At 35.3% G+C, this 22,317-nt stretch overlaps 4 protein-coding genes across 5 annotated transcripts; 2 read left to right on the forward strand and 2 right to left on the reverse strand.

The window, feature by feature from the left end:
- The first annotated feature begins 851 nt into the window (after positions 1 to 851).
- Positions 852 to 11,034, forward strand: LOC116292201 (PDZ domain-containing protein 7). The gene is made up of 13 exons (XM_031699468.1): positions 852 to 1,668; positions 3,651 to 3,699; positions 3,833 to 4,011; positions 4,610 to 4,757; positions 5,058 to 5,136; positions 5,274 to 5,855; positions 6,019 to 6,119; positions 6,823 to 6,914; positions 7,002 to 7,096; positions 7,249 to 7,314; positions 8,200 to 8,703; positions 8,901 to 9,001; positions 9,625 to 11,034. Exons 1-13 carry the CDS (start codon positions 983 to 985, stop codon positions 9,760 to 9,762), a joined length of 2,820 nt encoding a protein of 939 aa, XP_031555328.1. The 5' UTR covers positions 852 to 982; the 3' UTR covers positions 9,763 to 11,034.
- Positions 11,035 to 11,591: 557 nt separating this feature from the next.
- Positions 11,592 to 17,103, reverse strand: LOC116292210 (clathrin interactor 1). 2 transcript variants are annotated; one of them, XM_031699479.2, is made up of 10 exons: positions 16,924 to 17,103; positions 16,612 to 16,813; positions 16,361 to 16,499; positions 16,084 to 16,218; positions 15,526 to 15,564; positions 15,252 to 15,381; positions 14,495 to 14,898; positions 13,976 to 14,091; positions 13,404 to 13,814; positions 11,592 to 13,232 (listed from the first exon to the last, which is right to left on the reverse strand). In XM_031699479.2, the coding sequence occupies exons 1-10, from the start codon at positions 16,953 to 16,955 to the stop codon at positions 12,816 to 12,818; spliced, it is 2,025 nt and encodes a 674-aa protein (XP_031555339.1). In that variant the 5' UTR covers positions 16,956 to 17,103; the 3' UTR covers positions 11,592 to 12,815. The 2 variants fall into 2 exon arrangements, with proteins under 2 accessions (XP_031555339.1, XP_031555347.1); XM_031699487.2 differs by lacking the exon at positions 15,526 to 15,564.
- A 581-nt stretch (positions 17,104 to 17,684) lies between these two features.
- Positions 17,685 to 19,778, reverse strand: LOC116292225 (phospholipase ABHD3). The gene has a single exon (XM_031699499.2). It carries the CDS (start codon positions 19,737 to 19,739, stop codon positions 18,489 to 18,491), a length of 1,251 nt encoding a protein of 416 aa, XP_031555359.1. The 5' UTR covers positions 19,740 to 19,778; the 3' UTR covers positions 17,685 to 18,488.
- A 71-nt stretch (positions 19,779 to 19,849) lies between these two features.
- On the forward strand, positions 19,850 to 21,756 carry LOC116292229 (uncharacterized). Its single transcript, XM_089025011.1, has 3 exons — positions 19,850 to 20,245; positions 20,458 to 20,581; positions 21,009 to 21,756. The coding sequence occupies exons 1-3, from the start codon at positions 19,893 to 19,895 to the stop codon at positions 21,192 to 21,194; spliced, it is 663 nt and encodes a 220-aa protein (XP_088881137.1). The 5' UTR covers positions 19,850 to 19,892; the 3' UTR covers positions 21,195 to 21,756.
- The last annotated feature ends 561 nt before the right edge of the window (positions 21,757 to 22,317 follow it).

Genomic DNA, 22,317 nt, shown 5'->3' on the forward strand with positions numbered 1-22,317 from the left:
TATGGAAACTCATGAATAAAGACAACATCAAGCTCTTAACAAGTGATAATCTCTATATGCTTGTTAGGTATGTTCGGCATTAGGGATATGTTCCTGAAAGGTTTTCACATTAGGACTTTTGCATGATGACATCTTTTCACTACAACTACTAAAATGCTATGAAAAGTTTCTTTCTTTTTCAAATTCGTATGCCCTCATGAGAATAGAGTGCTACCATAAAGTGACCACAGTAAATCCATGAAACACTAATTACTAAATAGTACAAAATAGTGCTGGTTAAACAATAGAAAACAATGGAATTTGCATGAAATGCATGTGCTATTTAGTATTACCAAAGTTTCACAGATTTACTGTGGTCACTCTAATATATCTGTGAAAAACTTTGCACAAATTTACTCAAATTTTCAAGTTCAGTAAACCATACTAGTAGATCTACAAACATTGCACTAATTTGATATGTGGTATATATGCACCCAATTAGGACAAGTGGTGCTAATTAAATGAATTTAAAAAGTTTGGCAATTGTAGTCAATGCAAGTGTCCTATAATGGATATTGTTCCTGATCACTGGGACTGCAGAAAGGGGGCTTTGAGCTCTCCATTGAAATGTGCTATTCAAGTACATGATACTACCTGCAATGATAAAAATTTTGGTTATTGTCCTATCCTCTAAATCTTTAAAACTATGCAAAGATATTCGAACAAATACTAATGCCTATGTAGAGTGGAAAAAAATCCATGTTACTAAATGGTTTCAAATTTAAAGATGCCGATGAACACTGACAACAGAGGTTCGCAAATTATGCAAATGAAAATAGAGTATGCATAAATTAGCGTAAGCTAGTGACGCTTTTGTACGAGTGATCAGGACTTCAAGATCAAGGATGACTTGTGTAATTCACGTAGATTTTGTGTTTATCATGAAGATAGCTGGATAACATAAGGGATAAAAGGCTGTATTTTGGTCGAAGAAGAGTACAAAATGTCTGCTACGAACGAAGCAGAAAGAAAGAAACACATTCACGAGTTTCAGCGAAATGCACAACGATTTCTGACTGACGACGACCGTGACTACCTTCATGACATTATGAAAGAATACCAAGCTCACTTGTCAGTAGACAAGTTAATTCAAGCTTTGAAATCATGCTTGGACACTCCTCGAAAGCTCGACTTACTCGCAGACATTAGAAATCTCATTCCTTTGGCTCAACTGAGCCGTTTTGATAGTCTGGCTCCGTATAACAAAATGGCTCATCCGTACCGACCTACAAATCAAATCTCTCCGGACAGAAGGACTCAAAACTTGAATGGACAATTAAAAGAACGCCAACAGAATGGACGAATATCTCCTGGAGGGAGTCCAAGGTCTTTTAAAGTCATAACATTGGCAAAAACTTCGGCGGAACAAGTTTTGGGGTTTAGTATTCAAGGTGGAAGAGAGCGGGGTACCTATGTTTACGTTTCTGAAGTCGACTCAAGATCGTTAGCAGAGAAGCAAGGATTGTCTGTTGGAGATGTCATAATAGAAGTGAACGGAATCAGTTTTGAACACATAGCTCTAAGTTCAGCTGTTAACTTGTTATCTTCATTAAAGAAGATTAAAATGGTGGTGAAATCTCAAGGGAAAATGCCGGATTTGGGTGAAGGCATGTCGAGGAAGAATCCATGGTAAGATATATCTGTAAAATCATTCATGGGTTACCGCGTTCTTGGATACCAATGGTTTCCAATGTTTACTCGATGCATATTCTAGAATCCCGTTCGATTGGGATCTTAGAACACTTATGATATTAATCCAAATGATTACTTTATATATTGCGCGATACAACTTATACCCATAAAACTTATCCTCTGACTTATACCATTAAACACATACCTTCACTAAATAATATTTTACCCCAAGTAAACAATAAACACGCTTCGTGCCATTAGACACCTGAGTGCCGCGTTCCCTAAACTCAGTTCGAGAATACTTCAATACTTTGTTCTCCCCTACTTATATTTTTAAGTTCTTACATTTCTCACAAGAGTTACGAAAGAATTGAGTGATTTTTGGAACTTGCATTATGTTAAGGCTCGAAGTGCGAGTAATCGTGTGAAATAAGATAGGTTCAAATGTTTTGCTTGGAATCTACAGAAATTAATGTCTCTTAATGCAACATATAATTGGTTTCAATTGAAAATTGTCAAGTTTTTTGTTTTATAGAAAGGTTCATTCCAAGTTGATCTGTTTGTAAGCTGCATTAAATGCTTACAGTCTCGAGGGAAATGACTTAAATTAATTAACATGACCCCTCACATTTAATCACTAGATATTATAAGGTTTGTTAGACATAAACATCTTCAAACTAATTCACCATGTTTCTATTTTCTACACAAAGAATTTTTTTCAAAACGTTTCTCATGATCAATCTAACTATATAGAGAAATTTGATTTGATAACGTCATTTACTTTTTATGTTAAAAATTACTAAAAATACCTAATAATTCAAGAACAATTTAAAAGGTAAAATTTCTTGTTGTAGATTAAAATAATTTTTACAAACTAAAAATCCAAGTTCCCCTTAGACAATATTACTATGCATGAGTTGACATAAATATTGCATATCTCAATCTCAAAGACTTTCTGAAAGAATTTTTAGTGAGAAATGGCTTATGGAAAATATATTTGAAGATTCTTTCAACTTGTTATGATTCAAGTTTTTTGAGATGAATTTGGGATGTGAACACTGGGTCATACTTTGAAAGTAAATCTTCGCTTGAGCCACAAAACAATCCATGAATTGTTGGCAGCTTCTCATTCCTTTGTAAACATTGCTTTTATGAAGAATATGAGTACACATAATAGTATCATAATGAGAAAAGAGCTGTTTTATAGTCGTCGTATAACATATATCCGTGATTTTAGGGTTTTGACCTCATAAAGATTTTCTTTTTCATATAGCGAATATGATGTCACCAAATATATTTTGGCAAAAACTTTTTTTACCTTTCAGAAAATGTCAACATATATTTCATACTTACTTGTGAAATATTTTTCTAATATAATCTTATTGACAATTAATTATTTTTTAGATTCCACACCCTGTATCATATGTGAATATTATATTATGTATGTGTATCCTAGGCGTATGTACTGCTGAATTGCATTTGAAACATTGGACTTTACCTCATACTTTGTTAATTAATTGTTTTGCACTTACTATATTTTTCTCTCTTGTCAATTTTGTCATGGATTTTTATTGTTGTCTGTGTTTTCTGTTTATCTGTAGTCTACATTATAATTATCTTTGTATGGTTCTATTTTTAAATCAAGAATGTCAAAAAACATATGCAATGTTAACCCAATATAGATTATTGCGTAACGGGAGTAACGGGAATGTCTGTAGACAGCACTGGTACAATTGAACAGCACTGTGTAAAGGTGTACAAATGATATTGCCATGGAAACTGAAATGCTGTATAATAATTCATTAATTTATCCACCTCCCTCATTCACCACTTATTACACCTATTCTTATTAATAATAAATTTTCCAAACATGACAAATTCAGGTATCTCATTGTTAACCTTTATCATCCAAAGAATTTAATCTTTTTATTATTACTTATTATGATTATTTATTTATAATTTATTATTATATATTTTAGGAGTGAAAGGAATGGAGGAGCTTCCCCAGATGGTAATGACAGTGTACAGGTTAGTTCTTCAAGAATATCCCTAAAATGAATAAAAGATATATATTGGTGTATTTTTCATTTACTTTGTTTATGTAATGCCAATGCATTATATAGTGCAGGTAAATAGGTCCCATTTTTTTTACATTCTACAGAATAGCAGCACCAGCAGTGTAGGCAGCCACAACAGCATTACGTTGCAACCCAACTCACACCTCCTGAACAGTGATGATGAACGCAGAGTTAACCTAGCAGTTGAGTCAACTCCAACCGGATTTATTGGATTCAACTTGAGGGGTGGAGCGGAGTACGGTTTGGGAATATATGTTTCAGGGTAAGGATATACACTGTGCTCTGTTCACTAATAAAGCACAGTTTTCAACCAATCAACGCATGCATACTATCCTAACTATAATATATGACTATGACAACCATCCATTGATCTCACAACAGGTTTGAGCTACATGGTGGTGAGACACAGCACTGTTAATAACAGCACCCACAACTTCGCTGCATTGGTGGGGTTCAGTTCATACCCTATCCAATACCCCTGTAAATTATTTGAAAACCATTCAACCCCTCTCATTCCAATGTAAAGCAGGGACCATGGAAAGCTAAACAATTTGGCAGGGTAACTAGAATTACTCAGAGTAATTTTCATCTATGCCCTTTTGGATTGCATTAGGACTTAGAAGTTGATTTTTGCAGAGGAAGGAAAGCCTGAGAACCAGGAAAAAACCCTGGAAGCACAGGAGAGAACCAAAAGAGAGAACCAAAAAACATCTCTACTCACATACAACTAGTCCGAGAATCAAACCGTTTCTCACCACTATGCCACCCATGCTTCCCAAATGTAAGCTTATCCTCTCAGTTCACCATGGAGAGGTGGGCTGAGAGGAATAAGCTGATGTTTTAATGTAAATGTTGTGTAGGGTTGATCCTGGTTCATTAGCTGAACAATCAGGATTCAGAGTTGGAGATCAAATTCTTGATGTGAATGGAAAAAGTTTTGAAAATGTCAAGCATAAAGAAGCAGTGGATTTCATTAAGAGTCATGCACATATTATCGTCACACTAAAGGTACTGTAAGTCAATGAATGTCCCTTTATGTTTTTATCTTGTAGTGTTTGCTATGGCATTTAGAAATTCCTAAGAGAGTATGTGCATGTGTGTGTGTGTGTGTGTGTGTGTGTGGTTAGGGGGTAGGGGGGAGGGGTAGGGGCAACATATGATAATAGATTGTACAAGAATAACATTGGGCAGGGATCTTGTCTCATTTGTCATGTTTTTAATTCAAGCAAAGTCAACTCTAGAATTATCTTTAGTTTATCCTTTGTGTATTATCTGATGGTAATAATGTGCCAATGTTTTCTCTCTAAGGCTGTTGGTAAATTACCTGAAGCAAAGCATTATACATCTGAAATAAGTTGGATCTATCCTGATGGCACAATAGCTAGAGGTACGCACAGTAGCACGAAGCTGAATAGTAGATTGCAAGATATTGTAGCTATCAATAGTACACTTATCAATAGTACTTGCTTTATATACACCAATTGATATTTTCTAAATATTTTTGTTTGAAATATTTATTTACAGAAGGAAAAGAGAATTATACGAGATCTCTGTCATCACCCAGCCCTCCAGTGTCACCATTGGAACTCAGTCATTCAAGCACTCAATTCCCAGATTACGAGAACAATAACATTAGAATGGAAAGCCCCAAACCTGAACTAAGGGAATTTGGAGTCCAGACCCCAGTTGCAAAAATAGACTCAGATACCCAAACACTTGATGAAGTTCCTGTAAGAGATGTACAGCAAGAAGCCAAGGAAAAGCTTGAGAGGACACAGAGTTCTAAAAGTGTTGCAACAACATGTTCATCAAGTAGTGCAGACACAGAAAAGAGGCAATCTGTACACTCAAGTTCATTCTCTATCGATAGCACCAATAGTAGAGAAGACTTGGAAAGGAAGTACTTGGCTGCTGGCCACAGCGGTGCTTTTAGCGCTGAGAACATCAATATTCAGGCTACAGCAAGTGATAGTGAGGCAATATTGCAAGATGAAACCAAACGAAAGGTGAAGAAATCCAAGTCCTTCTTGCAGAAGCATGGAGACAAGATTAAATCTAAACTGAGCTTTAGGAAAAAGAGTAAACCCAAGATGGAGCAGAAAGGAGGTATGTGTTGACTCCATACGTTGATTAAATTGTTTGTCTTAATTTCATTAACTTTTTTAAATCTATTTTTCACTAAAAGGAGAAGGTGATGATTTATCATACATATTACTATTTGAAGACATAATATTGGATTTTGTAATCGATTGTTTCAATTTTATTTTAGGTGGTCCAAGTAAACAGCAACTGCTATTATATGTGGAGGAACGAGCCAAAAAGATCCTTGTTGTGGATGAATACAATGTACTTATCAAGCACATTAAAAATGTGAGTGTGCACCACAAATCATAGGCTCAGATTTCCAGCCATCAGGGTTTTGTACGTGCCCACAATATTCTTACCCAATGGCTGCATGTAAATCTGAGCCTACACAAATCATGGAATGTTAGTATTCATAATCGTGTACATAAAGCATTTTTACTGTGTCATTGGAATAATTTCAATGGCGAAAATCATCATTCTCATCTTCAAGCATCATCATAATTATCATTTTTACAGAATCACTATAATATTTCTAATATTTTTTTAAATTTCTCATAATTGACAGTGTAATGATCATGTTAATTATCATCAGCATCATAGAATTATCACTGTCATTGCCATCAGTCCAATAGCATGAGTTCATTATCATCATGTATCATCATCAGTATCATCATGTATCATCATCATGTATCATCATCAACATGTATCATCATCATCATGTATCATCATCAACATGTATCATCACCATCATGTATCATCATAATCGCCATGTATCATCATAATCACCATGTATCATCATCATGTATCATCATCATGTATCATCATGTATCATCATCATCATGTATCATCATCATCATGTATCATCATCATGTATCATCATCATGTATCATCATCATGTATCATCATCATCATCATCATGTATCACCATCATAATGTACCAACACCACCACCATCATCATCATCTAAATTCTAATCTTTCTCAATTCAGTATATGGATGACTCAGATGTTGAAACCCTGGTCCAAAATCTATTGTCCATACTAGATAAACCAGAGAAAGCTCTCTTACTCAGAGATATCAGGTGAGATGGAAAAAACTATCAGCTAAATTCTTTTCATTTTTCTTGCAAATATAACTCAAGCTCAATTATTCCATTTGTATACTACAGAACTCTTATCTCTTCATATGACCTTGGCCGTTTCGATGCCATGGTTTCGGCACGTGAAAAGGATGCTTTAGAATATCTGAGCATGTTTGTACCAGGTTGGTATTTATAATTATTAATCTAATAGTATTATTAATAAAATTTTCATGAATCCTATTTGCAACAAGCACTATAATATTTGTGTTAGCCATATAATTAATACTCTTTATTCAGGAGTAACCATAAATAATATGGGAGATTTTTTTTCCAGGTTCACCATCAATTTTGCCAACACAAGTAGAAAAACCCAAACGTCAGCTTATTTCAGTTATTCAAGGTATTGTCTTAGTTTGTTCATAATAGAGTGCAAATAATATACCTGTGAAATAGATAGCTAGCTAACTAATTACTAACTTTGTGCTATTGGGTTGCCTAAGTTTAATTAGTTAAAGAAATAGACGGATAAACTAGTGCAAGTGTGCTACTCAAGGGCGCACATTTTAAAATATTTTTTAACACACTTACAAAAACTGAAGCAATATTTTATTGTACATGCTTTTCCTTTGTGTAATTTTACATGTTCGCATTTTCGTATCTATTCATTTGCATATTAAGTTGTCACTCGAGTAAACGCCTGTGCCCTTGTCATGCCTCACTGAACTCCTATGTGTTGTCTAATTAAGTGCTAACTATCTCCTATTTCATCCTAACTATTTCATGGGTATATTATTTGCACTCTAACGATAATTAAGAAAAAAAAGGTTTTCACTAGTCTTGTAAAGTTTCAATCAACACAAAGACTGTTGAATAAATTGCCAAGAGTAATACAGTCCCCAATATTCATCTCCTAGATGCAAGAATCATAACTCTGGGCTACAAATCTTGATGTTCGACCTGAAATTTGAGTTTTCATACAAATTGAAATTTCATCTACTAGCACAAGACACTCACAGTCTTATTATAAAGATTTATAAAGAAAACGGAGGGCTATAGGTTAAATTCACATCTGGGGCTTGGAAATCATTTCTGAGTCTCCGGTCTCCGATCACATTTTCTTTATATTTATTGGTGAAGAAGCACTAGCAAAAATGCACTGGTTTCCCGACAGCTGTATTGATGATGACAGTATAGGGCATATATTGAAAGTGCACATGTTTACACCTTTTATCTTCTTACCTTTAAATAAAATTTCTTTCAAAAATGTCTAATATTTAAATTACAGATAGCAGAGGTGGATTTCAAATAAGGAGTAAAGAAGAATTAGAAAAAATGAAAAGAGAAAGGGAAAGGGAAGAACAGGCAAAAGCCGTCAGACGAGAATGGCTTGGTGGTAACATCCTTGATCGTCAGGCACGTATCGGCACATCAGATTACTATGCTGTTCAGTCAACCACTCCTGATGCCATTGAGATGGTTCCAGTTAAAGACACTGGCATGCCTCCAGTAGAAAACATTTCTAATCCATCTCCTATGACACTCAGTGTACCTGTTATTCAAGTAAATAATGACGATAATGAGCTAGAGGTTCCCATGGAAACAAAGCCTAGCTCTAACACTCTCTTAGTGCCAGACAGAGTGGCTGTTGAGTATAAGGATGATGATGATGATGATGATGTACCAATGGGTGGAGGTCAGTCAGCTTTTGTTGCCGTTCCTTCAACATCTGCTGCATCCACTTCAGGATCGGAGAGTTTGATCCTCCTGCCAAAGAACCGAACAAGCTTAGGTAACCTAGGACTTTGATTATTTTCTCTTTCAATCTGTCTATTCTGTTCCATCCACTTGCAACCATCCCATTCATTCATTCATCTATCCATCTATTAATTCTTTCGTTCATTTTTCCATGTTGTTTTTAGGCATTGATCCATCGATCCATCCATCTATCCATCAATTATTTCATTCATTTTTTCATCTTGTTTTCAGGCATCAGTATATCTGGTGGCAAAGGAACAAAGACACAGCCAGAAATAAGAGTTGAAAAGATATTTCCTGGTGGAGCAGCACATGATGATGGAAGACTAAAGGTAAAACATTGAAATATAATATCCTTTATCATTGCTTATGTTTTTTTGTCATCATTGCATTCATATGTAAGTTAGTATCATCAGCCATGAGTGTCATGCTCGACATGTATTAGTCATAAATCAGGGATTTCAGCAATTTTAGTCGGGAACAGGTACAGGGTTCAGAGGGCTCGACAGCACATTCCTACCCTAAACGAGCAAGAGAACCCCACCCATATTGACTTGTCTTTGTGCATGTATACACTTATTTCAATAAAGGTAGTCACCTAAAAAGCTACAAAGCTGAGACGGGCAAGGATTATGGGTAGATACATTTTACATCTTTCAACCGCTTGATAACTGTTGATGGACTTGAGATATTTTACCAGTAACAAGTTCACTTCCTCTGAGCGTCCTTAACTGCTGCAGTTTGTGTCAAAAGCTTTACTTGTTGAATATGAAATATTTTCCAAGATTCTCAGCGATCACAGCTTTCTAGGTTTTTGGTGACTAACTTTATTGAAATAAATATATGCACTCAACAAAATTAACAAACATTTCTAAGTGTATAATAATCACTCATTATTTTCAGTGTAGGCTCTTAAAAGTATGTAAAAATAATGTATCTCTATTTCTTATTTCAGAGTGGCGATGAAATTATATCTGTGGATGGCACTAGCATGAGAGATGTGACTCATGCTGAAGCCGTCGACATAATTAGAAGGTCATACAATGATAAAAGTAAAAGGGCTATGCATATAACAGTGATTCCAAAGCAATAACACTTCATCCATAGTATAAAAGAAAAACATTACATGGTATACATTTGTTACAAGAAACAAAGTCAGATTTATAAAACCATTCACATTTATTTAGCAGAAACTAGCTGTATGAGTGACAAATGTACAGCATGTGGAAATAGGCAATTTTTTACTTGGGCATTAACAATAACATTTTGAACCATCGTTGACGTCATATCCTGGTTAATAAGAGGACATACCATGCTAAACCATTGGAATTTTTTTTTACTACAAAAACAGAAAAAGTTTGGAAGGAAAATGGTTTCAAGCACACTCAGGCATAATTTGTCGATGTAATTTGTTGGTATGTCCTTCAATTTACTATGGCTCTTGACCAATACGAAAGCAAGGAAATTTACTTTGGGTGTAAAGTTTTCCCAATTCAGAATACATTCTCTTGAGATTTTTCATTTAAGTTGCATCCGCATTTATATAATATAATAAACAAAGAAACAGCAACTAAGAGAATGAGATATTGATCTGAAACGGGAAACCATATGAAACTGAATTTTTTTTAGCCAAGATTTATTTCCAAGTTCAATGTTTTATTAGCCTAATTAGTATTCAGCAACCACAGCATATAGTGTAATAATTATATAACCAGTTTTGGAAAACTGTCTTTAAAAATAATCCATTTGCAACAATGAAAATGTAATTAGCAGGTATAAAGTGAGCATGCTTTTATATAAAAAAGTTTTTAAAGTCAGAATGAACTTTGAACTGACCAATACACATTCTTGTAAGCCATTCAACATATTGGCAATCTGTCCAGTGATTATTAGACCAAGCTTCATGCAGGCTTGTTATTAAATGATTGATAACAAATCTGTAATTTTTTAGTGCATCTGACTACAAATTTGGGCAAGCCATTTCATAATAATCAAAATCAAAACCAAAGCTCTACTTCATTAGCATCAGCAATCCTTTTACAGCATGCTTTTTAGAGTGATTTTCATAAACCCGTGAAACAAATACCATTAGTTAATGTGTAATAGTTAAACACAACAAAAGAACACAAAGGAATTAGGGTCTACTAATTTGTATGAGGCTAGTGTGTATTTCACGGGTTTATGAAAACCACTCAAACTAGTTATTAGCTGTTAACCTTTAGTGGCGAACAATGCTTTATCAATATTGATTATTATTGAATGTATGTATTGCATAGTACCTGTTTGGAATAATAATTATTACCCACGATGTTAATTAGACACAATCATGCAACACTACAATAAGTAATTAAATTGTGCAATATTATTTTAATGGTAAAAATGTCTTTCGAAATGCAGAATATCCACACTTAGTAGCAGTTTTTTTCCATCCCCAATCTTTTTACTATTCTAAATTTGAAAAAAGAAAATTTTTTTGAGCAGTTTAGTAGTGGTTTTAAGATGATGCCATCATGCTAACTGCCTATTTGACTATTATGATATGGACACATGGAGCTAAATGTGCATAACATCTCATAACAAACTTACCTTTCCCTTCAGATCAATCCATGGTCATTTTGATCCAGATCGTTAAGATCGATCATTCAACCCAAGTATACCCTTTCAAGACATCCCTGTGTTGTTATCTCTAATGTTAACGTAACTCTACCTTGGGAGTAATGTTTAACCATTTCAGACCTCTTGCTATTCTCGAGTAGTATCTAGAAAAAGACGCATGGCCCAAAATAGGAAAACATTATGCCCAAGGTAGAGGTTTTTTAAAGCAGTTTTCCTATGAATGTGGACAGCTCACAGCAAGTACTTGGTTGTGACACTGCAAACATTGCACAAGAATTTACTCTCCATACAATCAAATAGTACCCATTAAAATCATTCAGCTGCCATTTCTTGCAAAAGACAACTTTTTAATGTTCTAAACAAAACTAGGCTGATACAAGAATTCAAATTTGTAGACATGCAATTTTTTGATCTGTCATATAATAGAGGCTTGTGTCTTAGTCAAAGGTTTGTATGTATTCAAAGGTTTTTGAATTTGGCATGAAAATAGTGGTTAACATTCAAATAAAGTTAAACCAAATCAAATATTGCTTTCCAATTTTGTGGTTTGAGGCTTTGATAGTGTATGGCTCATACGACTAAAATGAAATGAAGGAAAATTGCATATCAAAATTTTTGTCATTACTATGAATGCAAGAATCACAAATTTGTTAGGAAATAGAATTTAACTCTACATGTCTCAATATATTACAAGTTTTCTATTTCTTAGTATCAATTTGCAAAACCATCATTCTCGGGAAGCCAGAGGTAGAATTCGAGCGAAAGAATTTTTACCCTGGTTTCCCAGGGATGGCAAACCATCAGTCTCAAACTACAATCTTTTGATAAACATTACTTTGATTTATTTACATATCTTAATTTTATCTCAAGTGTGTTTCCTATGGCACTGACACTTTTTAATGTGATCAGTAAAATCATTAAAGAAATTAAGTTATGAATTTTATTAGTGTTTCCAAAAAGTAGACATCCCTGACCCGTCAAATGTAAAAAAGAGAAAAATATTACAACCTTGAGGCCTACCCCTTATCCCATTTTGTTGACGTTGCACTCCCAAACTTATTGTCTTCAGTATCCTGTCCTCTAGCCTGCGAGTAAGGTAATACTTAAACCTGTCTGCATTGGGGTGTACATTTTGGAAACACTTATTTAAGTTCTGAATTATGAAGAATATCCATTCAACAAAGTTGAGTGTCACATTTAGAAGTGGTAAGTACTGTAATTAAGTGGCACAATAATTTTGTGATGCAAGAAATAATTTCTAGTTTTTTTGTTTTTTTTAGCTTAATACAATCATTCTCTACAATCATTCTCTAAATATCTTTGTACATATCAGCTTCAGTGTTCTTCATTATTGATCCTCTAGATAACAAGTCAACCCTAGTGAGATAAGATGCACACTTTGTGCGCCCATGCCTAATACTTATTATTGCAAAATTGGTTCAATTTACCATGTAAGAATTAACACAAAGGCTCCAAATATATTCACAATATATTGAAAATAAAAAAACTATTATAAAAAAAGATCTTAACTCAACTAATTCCTTTGTAACTTGGGAATGAATTACTGTTAGCAAATCCTTGAGATGAATTCATGGGCATTGTGCCCATGGGTTGCGCACCCATCATTGCAGGTGCGCCTGCCATTCTCGTGGGTCCTGGCATCATTCTAGGACTCATGCTTCCTTGATTTGACATCATACCCATACCGGTAGGTTGATACATATAGTTCATTTGTCCCATGTTTGTCATTTGAGGTGCACCCATGTTGAAGGCGCCTTGTTGTTGTGGTGAGTTGTAAGGCATTTGTGGTTTTTGTTGGGAGTATAACTGGTTCATGCTTGGCTGTTGTGGTTTGTCGTTCTTCAATGTAGGAATTAAACTGTCCAAGCTTATATCCACTTGACTGTTAGACCATGTTGTTGCTTTTGATTCTGATGTACTGGGTTTCTGATATGAAATACAGAACAGCATAAATAAATATGTTGTACTATGAAGGGACAAAGAGTTTATTAATTATTTTTCTGAGACTGAATGAATGACAAAGAAATAAGTATAATATTGAAGTTTTTGGTCTATCAATAAGAAGCTAATTCAAATTTGATGATTCATCTCACTTACAGGCTTTTCAAATGATGTATTACTTGTTGAGGAAGCAGTATTTATCATAACACCAGCATTAGCATTAGTAAATGAAGACTGTGGCATAATCTGAGGCTGCTGCATCCCTTGTGAAGTCATTTGTGGTTGCATCATACCACCACCCATAAACGCTGGCTGACTTGGCGTCATTCCCGTTTGTGCTGTCCCCATCGATGACATAGGCATGTTCATTTGATTAGAAGGCATTGCCATTGGCATAGCTGCAGGCATTCCCATAGATGTTTGCACTCCCATTGGTGCTGGAAATGGTAATCCATTAGTTGTAGACAAGGGCGACTGATTTAGGGAGAGTCCCATGAGCTCTGCAGATGGTGCTGATTGTTGTACTGGCTGTGATGATGAAGAGATTGAAGATGGAGTAACTGTTGACTGAAGGAAAATTTGTTTTTATTAGCAATGTATCATGTTCACAACAACGTAATCGATAAAGTCTATATTTATTCTACTGTATTTACAATTATCATATATGTACTACTTTTTTGTTTCATCCACACATTTTTTTATTTTCATATTGCTACTCATATACTTACACTTTGTGGAAATTCACTGGATTGAAACTCTGTAAAGAAATCATCATCTGTTACATTATTTGGTTGAGGTGCTGAATTTGCAGAGTGGAAGTCACCAAAACCAGGAGAAGTGGACACTAAAAAAAGAGAAGTTGTAAAAATAAGTAAGACAGTGTTTTTGAATTTGGATTAAAAGAAAATTAGGAAGATGTAAAAACAATAGAGCAATTTTCATGTGACTTTGAAAAGGTTGGTGCTGTAAGTGCTCCTTGCCAAGACTGTGATGTTTTCTAAGACTTTAATTGGATTATTTTTTTCCTCACGAAATGTGTTGGTCTGGCATACTTAAACAGTGCTGCGCATATGCATTGCAGTTTCAAGACCAATTCAGTGCAGCGGGCTTTTCACAGTCAAACGAAAACTGCAACATTACTAGTCTTCAAATCTACAGTCTTTCCTTGAGGTTCAGGAAGCTAAAGAAAATGTCAATAAAGACTCTGTACGGCTACACAAGAAAAAATGTTTTAAATTCTTATTTACCTTGACTGAAGTCAGCAAATCCACTGTCACTACCTCCTGCAGCTGACGATGATTGCAATGATGAAAAAGGGTCTGATGCTGGGGCAGGGATAGCATTACTAGCACTATTATTTGATGCAGTAGGAGACTGTGTTGACTGTGATGAGTTTGCAAAGAAGTCAAAAAAATCCTTAGAAGTTGAATTCTGAGATTTTGAAGAAGGTGATGTTGTACTACTTATGGTCGGATTTTCTGGCATAGCAGAATTTTCAGTTGCAATCCCTCTATAATGTGCTGCTGCTCCTAAATCTAATTTCCTGATAGGCGAGGACTTAAATATACTTCTATTTGTGGTTGTCTCCCCATTTTGTCCATCAAGACTTTCCTTTTCTTTTTCTTCCGATGCTTCTTCTCCTTCTTCTTCACTAGAAATTTCAAACCAAAACCCTTGCTTAACTATAGCTACCATCAAACTAATTTTCAAAACCAATTTCAAATTTAGACAATATTAGCTATTTAGTCAATCTGACTTCAAAAGGATTTTAAAATGCCACATTGCTTCAATAGAAAACTTATTCAAAGTAGCTAATCCCAGCAGAACGGCAATGCTCTGATTGATGAATGATTTCAACAAATCACCATAAAAGTGTCCATGATAATAAAATGGTGTCCACATAAAGGAGGTTCAGTTAGTAAAGGGTAATAGAGCACTTTTCAAAAAAATTTAAGATCAAAGTTTGAATAAAACAATTCAATAATAATTCTTTGACAGACTAACCTGTCTCTAAATTCAGCACCAAATGAGCCAGTTCTTTCTCTCCATTCTCGATATTTACTCTTTTTTGTCGTTTTGCTATTAAACTCATCAAATGAATCCTGTTGGCAAGTTTCTGCATCATATCGATCACCTGAAAAATAAAAGAGCAAAATAGTTATGAAAAATACGCTAATGAAAAATCTAAAAATTTCACTACGTGTCATGTAAAACGAAAACCAAACAATAAGAAAGACCAACCATAAACATATAAACAACAATTTCACACTCCACTCACCCCCAAGATTGTCTTGTTTTTTGTATTTTGTACTAAATGCTACGTGCAACAACGTATGGATAAAAATTGGCAATTAAACAACTTTAGTAGGGAATACACAACAAAGAAAGGGATTTATCTAGAACATCTTAATTAAGTGACAATGACGACATGCTTATTGCTTTTAATAGGTTGCAAATCTTTTAAAACAGAAGCGATCTTCAACAAAGAATATCATGTAGAAACAGAAGGAACAGCTCTTTTAAAGCAAGGTTGGAGGTCAGCCTGTAATTCAATAGTAAAGTGGGTCGGTCTTGTATGTGCTGGTATATTGTAGACCTTACACGTATTATAAAAGGCTTCCAGTTTGCGAGTGAGTGAGTGTATGACAGAAGTGCAATATAACTTACAGTGTTTAAACATTTATCATGCAGTAGGCAAGAGATGGTAGGCAAAGAAAGCATCATCAGCAGAGTGGGGCATTTATTAATTAAAAACGACATAACAGATAACAGACTACAGTATTGTAAATTCAGTATGCAACAATATCCAAAATATAACAACAAATATATCACTTACTGTAGTGCGAATCACGAAATTTATCAGATGACACCCCTGTATATTTATCACGGTTTTTCTTTGCCCTTTTTCGTTCGGATCTCATTCTTTCATCGTCTTGAATTAGTTCAATAATCTCTTTAACTTTATGACGAACTATAAATATTAATCCCAAAAACCCTGCGTTAGACTACGTCAGATAAGTGTTTTATAACCTGATTAAAGTGTTGGTGAATAATCAAGCAGTGATAAAATTGTACAGATTTCTCAAAATATTAGTATTATTGGTTTAACGTACTGTTTATGCCTTGATCTTTGCCAGTTTCATCAATATAATTGAAATTTTCGAGCTGTCTCATGTCGTAGACGTGATCCCTAGCGCTAGTCACTACTCTCTCAGACCCATTTCGCAGTAAATATCCCAGCAGAAGTAATGCCTGAAAAATGAATGAATTTAAGATATTATCGACCATTATTGGGCGCCAGTTTTTGAAGGAAGCATAAGTCTACCGAGAGATCACTTTAAAAAGCATGTAGCTTCAGTCTTACCTTGTAGCTGCGTCTCCAATTCTTTTTGTTCTCTTGCAACATCCGTTTCCAAAGCATTGACATAACCTCGGGAAAATGTTCATAAGTGTATGTAAATCTAGCCACTTCTTGCATCAAACTACCGTGGGGCCCCCAAGTATCATCGTTTGTTGCTTCACGAACCTTAGCTTCTACGTCGGAGTAGTTCATGACCACATTGGTCCTGAGAAATAAAGCAAGGAAAAGTTTGTGTGGTGGTTCAAATCCGTACCAAGCTTCATAACTGTCACCGGAACAGCGAAAATATTTGCCATTTTTAAAGATAAAACTTACATTTTGTCACTCAATTCCCGTATCTTCCACATCTTTGATCCGTCCTCAAGTCTTTTAGTTACTAAATGCCAACAGAAACTCTATGAAAAAGGTGCGATGGTAATGGATCTTAGATATACTGTACAACATCAAAATGGCTACCTTGGGAGAGCCCTTCCCGACCGGCTTGTTAAATATCCCGTGACGTCACACATACCGACGAGTCAGGTGATTGCTTCGAAAATATTCTACGTTTTTAAATATTTTATTTATATTAAAGTACATACAAAATGTTAATCTTATCATTACAAATAACGGATGTTCGAGTGAAATAAATGCCAATAATAAGGAAAATAATCATAACATAAACGACTCCATTTATATTGTAAACAACAGCTGAGCATATCTACTTGTCACAACAGCATTGAGCATAAATTTAGGATTCTTTACCTATTCTACTTTAATAAACATGAAAAAATTATTTGCTTGAACGAAAATAAACAATGGCACATTCCTTTTTTCTCAGGAGCCCTTAGCATTTTTAATATTGATAATTTTGATTGATTGATCAATTTTTTTTTTAATTTTCTTAATTTTTGAAATTTTTGATGAGGCTGTTCCAAATTCCTCTTATATATTAGCTCAGAAGAGCTCAAGAAAGGTATTTCCTATAACTCAAAAGTAAAACCATTTATAATGGAAATTATTCCCCAGAGCATCTTCTTAGAGACTAAGATACATCCAGAAACAAAAATACTGATAAAATAACTGAAAAACTGTGATTCAGCTTGCAACTTATTGTCTTTATTATACATTGGATAATATTTCAAAACTACGAATTAAATTACAAATATTATGGATTTTTCCTTTTCTGAAAATTTTTGTCACAGCTATTTATACATTGAGAAGTCATAAAACGACAAAAGTTTTTTAAAAGAAACAGATTGGGAATTGGTTGTAAAAATTGAGCCATATCCACTTTGTTTGTTGTTTTTTTTCAGAAATTGCCATGCATACAGTACTTGGATAATAATTAGGACTCAAAAATCAAGTTTTCTTGCTGTTAACTCTTCAAACTGCTTTGAAATTAAATTATATACTGCTGAAAAATGTTTAAGTTAATAAATACACTAGTTAAAATAATTAATGGATTAATTGGAATGCATGGTGATTGACCTGTTTGATAATGATGTCAGATGCATGTTCCCTTACTTTTGCTGTGACATGCTCAGGGCTTAAAATAATGGCCAATAGAGTGATAGTCATGATTGACCAGCCAAATTAGTTTCAGCTAAGTCATACCTTGTTGCTTGCTCAATGCATAGTTAATATTATCTATTAACTATTAACTATGCTCAATGTTACTGGTCAAATTTACTGGCAAGCTGAAGGCAAAGGTTTGAGAAGACAAGTTCAAGTTCTGGCCAGACATTGTCCAATAACTGGACAATATTTTAAGCCATGCACATTGAATAATCTTCCGTGTACTATATTACATTAAGTTTTACACAGCTTGTTTATTTTAAAACACACTATTCAGTGGAACGTAGCAAAAATTATTTACAACAAATTAACATCCTTAAGCTTTAAAGGTCATCTGACGAGCAGTTTGTCTCTTGTATGGCTTGTCTATTCTCAAAGATTGAGTTTACAAATTGGCACATCATCCTATCAGCATATCCAGCTCCTACAGGAAGAAGCCCCTCAGTGAATCCAATGTGACCACCAAAAGAAGTCAAAGCCATGACAACATTTGGGCACTGTTTGATTTTCTCCAGAGGAAGAGAGCTGATAGGGGCAAAAGGGTCATCAGCAGCAGCAAGGCTTAATAGAGGAATACTAATCTCTTCCAGAGGTTTCAAATGAAGACTTGCAGCTGTGTAATAATCATCGCTATCACTAAATCCAAACATTGGTGCAATATATCTGTCATCAAACTCTCTGATAGTTTTAGACTTAAGGACATGATCAATGTCAATAGGTCTATTTTCACCTCCTTTCCTTGCCATTGCCAAGTGCTGCATGACAAGCTTACAAAGAAGACTGGTTAAATGCCGATTAAAAATAAACCAATTGAGTGGCTCTTCCAAGGACCTGGATGACTTGAACGTATCCCATGGTACAGAAACTGTCATGGCAGCAATCAATCCAGTTGGCATGCTTTGACCCATTTTTGCCAGGTAATTTGTCAGGATTATTCCTCCCAGTGAAACAGCAACAGCAACAAGGGGTATACCAGGTTTTGTTTTGTGCAAATGGCTGATAACAAACTCTAAATCTTCAGTGTTGGCTGCACAAAAAGTTCTTGGAGTTTTTAATTTCGCTCCTCCAAGTCCACGGTTATTAAATACAACACTTCTATATCCAAGGCTTTGGATCTGTTTCACAAAGTGTAAAACATACCCTTGCTGACTATTTCCAGTCAGGCCAGGCAAGATCAGCACTGTTGGGTAACCATCAGGATCTTCAGAACTTTGACTACCATTATCGTGCCAATCTAAACAGATTTCTCCTCCATCAGGCGTATTCAAAAATTCTTGACGATAGTGAACAACTGGATGGCTCCTCATTATACTGCCAATGATTGTCTGTCCTCGTCCTCCATAGCACCAAATGGTAGGCCAGTATGGTTCAGTCATTATCGGGCAGTGCTTTACTAGAAATGACCTCAAAAATGACCCCTGTTTGGCTATCAGACGAGGTTTTCTTGCTATGTTTAACACGTAGTAAGAAACACAGACAGCCAGGGTACCAACCGTTACTTGCAAATATGGCCATTCTGGAAGAAAATCAGAAAATCCACTGACAGAATCCATGACAATCGAAACCTCCTTCATCAACCAGCTAGTGGTTGACTTTCGATTTGTTATTGGACTTTGGACTTTCATGTTCTAATCTATTTAGCATTTACCATGACGTCATATTATTCCAGTCCTACGCGACTTTTACCGCTGTATCAAAAGATTGCTGTCTCCTCTTCCAAATCCAAGATGGCGTCCGTAGCTCGTGGAAGACTTGGTTGTTCTTTATCATTTTCCGTACGTCTTTTTCTACAAAACTATTCGCGAGGCTTAAGTACAGCAGCTAAGCATTTGGAGAAAGATGGCATGTCGAAAAAAGAGTTGAAGAGAGTTAATAAAGAGGCAAATATGAAAGTCCAGGTTGACTACAAGGAAGCGACGAGGAAAGTGGTCTCTCTTTTTCGAGAAGAACGTTTGGAAAATCTTCGACAGCGTGAAGCTGCTGAGGGAGAGCAGCAAAAGCTCCTTGAGCGTGAAAAGGTTGAAGAAAAGAGGATTATTGAAGGCGTCAAGATGGAAAATTTGAAACTGGCAGATATGAGGTTTGTTGCCCCGACCATCCCCCACCGGACCCCCCCCCCCCCCTCCCTCCCCCCCCCCCCCCCCCCCAAGCACTCACACATCATCATCGTCACCACTAAAATAATAAGACGTGCATGAGCCTAAAAATTTGCCAAATTAGATTGCACAAAAATGTCTCCCTCTGTACATTTGTTTCATTGAGAACAGGAAATGTATTGCCTATTATTTACAGGAAAGAAAGAATTGAAATTGAAGAATGGACAAGAAGATTCAGAGACATGAGAAGAGAAGCAAGGCACATACAGCACCAAGAAAGACTGAGAGAAAAAAGGATTGCAATGGTCAAGCAAGCTATTGTATGTATTGTATGCATGTGTTGAGTGCTTAGATTAAAGAAATCTATTTTCCAAAGACAGCAGGAATGGTGCAGCACTTTTTAAAATGGGGGCTAATTTCTATTTCTCTTCATAATGGAACTCAAACTAATAAAACAAAAGATGAAATTTTTGTAAAAAGTGGAGGGGGACCTAAAGCCCCCTCCCCCCCCCCCCCCCCCCCTGCCTTGTCATCCATTGAGATCAATCTATGGATATGGGAGCAATGTGATTCCCTAATGTCATGAAAGATTTAGGATATTTTTTTAATCAACACTCATCATTTAAAATTAAAACACAGGTGGTCTTGGCTAAAAACATACTTGGTGTGACAACATTTTTCAACGTCTTCAAAAATGAAACCATCAAAATGAAACTTTTTTCCTTCCTTTTCTTTCTTATGTTGTAGGAAGAAAGCAAAGATTTTATTACTCCAGAAAATCTAGAAGAAAAGATCAATTATGCATTAGACAATGAGACAAACTATAACTTTGCACTAAAACCTAATGGTGAAAGAATCTACTCAACTAAGCCACCTGGAAATGTTGAGACTGACCAACCAGGACCTGCAGCTTTTGGGTTTACCTCTTCCTAGAAAGGAGACCTGCCGTCTGATAGAGAGCCAACAGCTTTAAAAGATTAACAGACTATCAAAGCTCTATCAGTGCTGATAGGAGACATTTCCTAGAGTTTGATAGACATCAAAATTACTCTGGGAAGAGTACTATGAACTTTAATGCTCACAAATGACAGAGAATGATCTTTAAGTATATTGATAGGACAATCAATAACACCTCATCAGCATTTTGGTTTTCCATGCTTTAAGGACTACATACGAAATATTAAGTACAAAGTATGTCTAACTTAAACCATGAGTTATTCCCTTGAGCTCATTTTTAAAAAGCATTTTATCATCATAATTTTTTCCCTTAGGCGTGTTTCCAGCCTTAGAGCACTTCTGTCTGGATAGGATGAGGAATCTTGTCTCCAGCAGTTGCATCAAGTCTGTATTTATTTAACCCTAATAGTACTATAAAGACTACAGTATTTGCATGCCTGTGGCTGGATAATCCCTTAGTAGGCTAATATTACCCATACTGAAGGGGGTGAATCGTATATTTTATTAAAATGTTTTGACAAAATTGTCACTCAACTCAGATGGCCTTGGTGGATTCACACTAAAATTATATTTTGATGATTATATAATATTATCCTGGGCAGGGCATTTTCATATAAGTATAATTCCATTATTCTGTTTTCCAAACCGATCTGCAAAGGCTCTATTACTAATATTCAATTTAAAGACCTTATTATTAGCAAAGGGGGATGCATTGGGTGGCTAGCCACCTCTCCTTTGTAATATATACAATATATACTATATGATATATAGGAAGGATAAGGCAAAACCTAATAGGGATAACATGATGCTTTTCTTGGTATCAGTGCCCCTTGAAATCATTCTGGGTCCACCACCGATGAGAGCATTTCTTACCTAGAATGGGTAACCCCGACATAACTATTTCAGTACAGAAAGATATAACTAGCTAAAAACTAGTGTGAGCTGCGTCAGTGAAACAGTAATGATGAAAAGGTAAATTATACACCGTGAAAAGATGAAAAAACTTACTTTCAGTACAGCATAAGTAATCAATGAGTGATCAAAACTGATAACGATCGATAACAATTTATCCATCTTTATCAATGACAAATCAAGAATG

Source organism: Actinia tenebrosa, unplaced genomic scaffold (assembly GCF_029948245.1).
Source record: "Actinia tenebrosa isolate PJP-AT-01 unplaced genomic scaffold, QUT_ActTen_1.0 PGA_scaffold0__85_contigs__length_37466705, whole genome shotgun sequence".
NCBI lineage: Eukaryota > Metazoa > Cnidaria > Anthozoa > Actiniaria > Actiniidae > Actinia > Actinia tenebrosa.